General features: G+C 39.4%; 1 protein-coding gene across 1 annotated transcript; it reads right to left on the bottom strand.

Moving 5' to 3' along the window:
• Positions 1-422: 422 nt before the first annotated feature.
• Positions 423-1,229, bottom strand: LOC132543607 (cell division control protein 42 homolog). The gene is made up of 2 exons (XM_060207121.1): positions 1,029-1,229; positions 423-788 (listed from the first exon to the last, which is right to left on the bottom strand). Exons 1-2 carry the CDS (start codon positions 1,227-1,229, stop codon positions 423-425), a joined length of 567 nt encoding a protein of 188 aa, XP_060063104.1.
• Positions 1,230-1,857: the final 628 nt, after the last annotated feature.

Below are 1,857 nucleotides of genomic sequence, written 5' to 3'. Positions count from 1 at the left end.
GCTAGTCCTTGATATGTCTTTATGCATTGTGAATAGAGTCACGGTCGATAGCAAAGCACAATGTCTGAGAGTTCATCTTCACATTTAATTATTGTTGACGTCGCTTTTCAGGTGACACTTATCATATACAACAGTGCAGAACGCTGGTAACACCCATCATTACGTAGCAGAAAAAAAGTAATGCTTTATGAACCCGTTCCGGGTGAAGTACATAAAAGCGCGTGTGTTGTCTGGCTACCACCACACCCTTCTTTGGGGGCCATAAGACCTTAACTTTGCAGCGGGATATGTCCATTGCTAGTTCAGTCGGGTCAGATTGACCAGTGCAGTATGAGAACTGCCACAAGAGCGTGTGATAATCTTGTTGTTAATGATCACAGGGGATCATTTGAGTGAAGTCCAGTTACTTTGAACAGTTTTTTTCACCTGTTGAACACCCGTTTCATGATGTTACACTTCTTCTTGTTGTAACGAAGAGATGACTGGATGACAGATTTAAACACAGTGGAGACTCCTTCTTTAGCCATGGCAGAGCTCTCAATGAACCCATCGGCTTTGATGTGTTTGGCTAGAACTTCTCCTTCCTTCGTACTAACATGTTGAGACTTTGTATCCTTGCGGAGGTCAGTCTGGGTAGCCACAAGGATAACCGGACGTTTCTTAGCGATGTTACGGATTTCGGGGGCCCAGAAGTCTCGTACACTGTCCAATGAGTCCCTGTCAACCACGCTGTAGCATATCACAAAGACATCTGTTTGTTTGTATGCACTGGTAGCTAGGTCGTCATGCTGAAATATAAGAAATCCAAGTTATTAAACTTGTCAACATATTTCAATAAGTGCTAATTATAATTGAAATATAGAAACCTAGTAGTATTTATATAGCTAACATATAAGGACTAATGATAAAGCTAAATAAACATGTTAAAATTATGACTTCTTCTCCTTTATCTTAATATGTAAATAATGATATTACTTATCAATCAACATATGTAAATGTATACATATATATTGAAAATCGAAGCTTACCTCTCCAGCCATGTCAGTGAGAGTGATTCCGTACTTGTTTCCATCAACATAGGTGGTACCACTGTATGTGTCCATTACAGTGGCCACATAATTGACCGGAAATGTCCGGTCAGCAAAGGAGCGTGCGAGACATGTCTTTCCAACCATTCCGTCTCCTACTAGAGTACAATGGACACCGGATTCGTATACAGACATCACCATTTTGACGATAGAGATAAAGGTGTGTTACTGGGAAGTACTAGTTGTAATATCCTGTATGTATGACAAGGTAGTCTGTCGTGTTCTGTTTCTAAACTTATCCCTCGATGCTTTTATACCCTCGTATGAGGACACCACTAGCCAATCAAATGACAACACTATACACTGTGTGAATTTGACTATGTCATGCCCCGTTACGTAGTGTTTCCTTGTACCTAACGAGTGTTCGTGTCGGTATACTCACCTGTGAAACGTGTGGTCGGGGCTATCAAACCAGGTGTATACACAAAACCTAGTGCATGTATAGAGTGTATCATGTAACACTAACTTGAACCCTCTGATACCATGGACAACTACAATAAGTACCATTAATTATTACATGGAATTACGTAGGCATGATAAACAAATCAACAAATTTTGGGTGTTTTGTTTACGTTCAAATGGATGTCAACAAATTTGTGGCCAACCTAAAAGGAGAATATCGAAATAAAGAAAAAAATACGGAGTGATGTGATAAATGATTACTGACACGTACGTAGTATCAGATATATTCTTATTGTGCTAAATGTTTGTACATTCTCAGTGCTCAGAATGTATGCTTTAACATCTCCATCCTAAATAACTGTTTACT

This window comes from Ylistrum balloti, unplaced genomic scaffold (assembly GCF_031769215.1).
Source record: "Ylistrum balloti isolate Yb309-2 unplaced genomic scaffold, AGI_CSIRO_Ybal_v1 Utg369758, whole genome shotgun sequence".
Lineage (NCBI taxonomy): Eukaryota > Metazoa > Mollusca > Bivalvia > Pectinida > Pectinidae > Ylistrum > Ylistrum balloti.
This window is presented reverse-complemented; position numbering and strand designations above follow the sequence as displayed.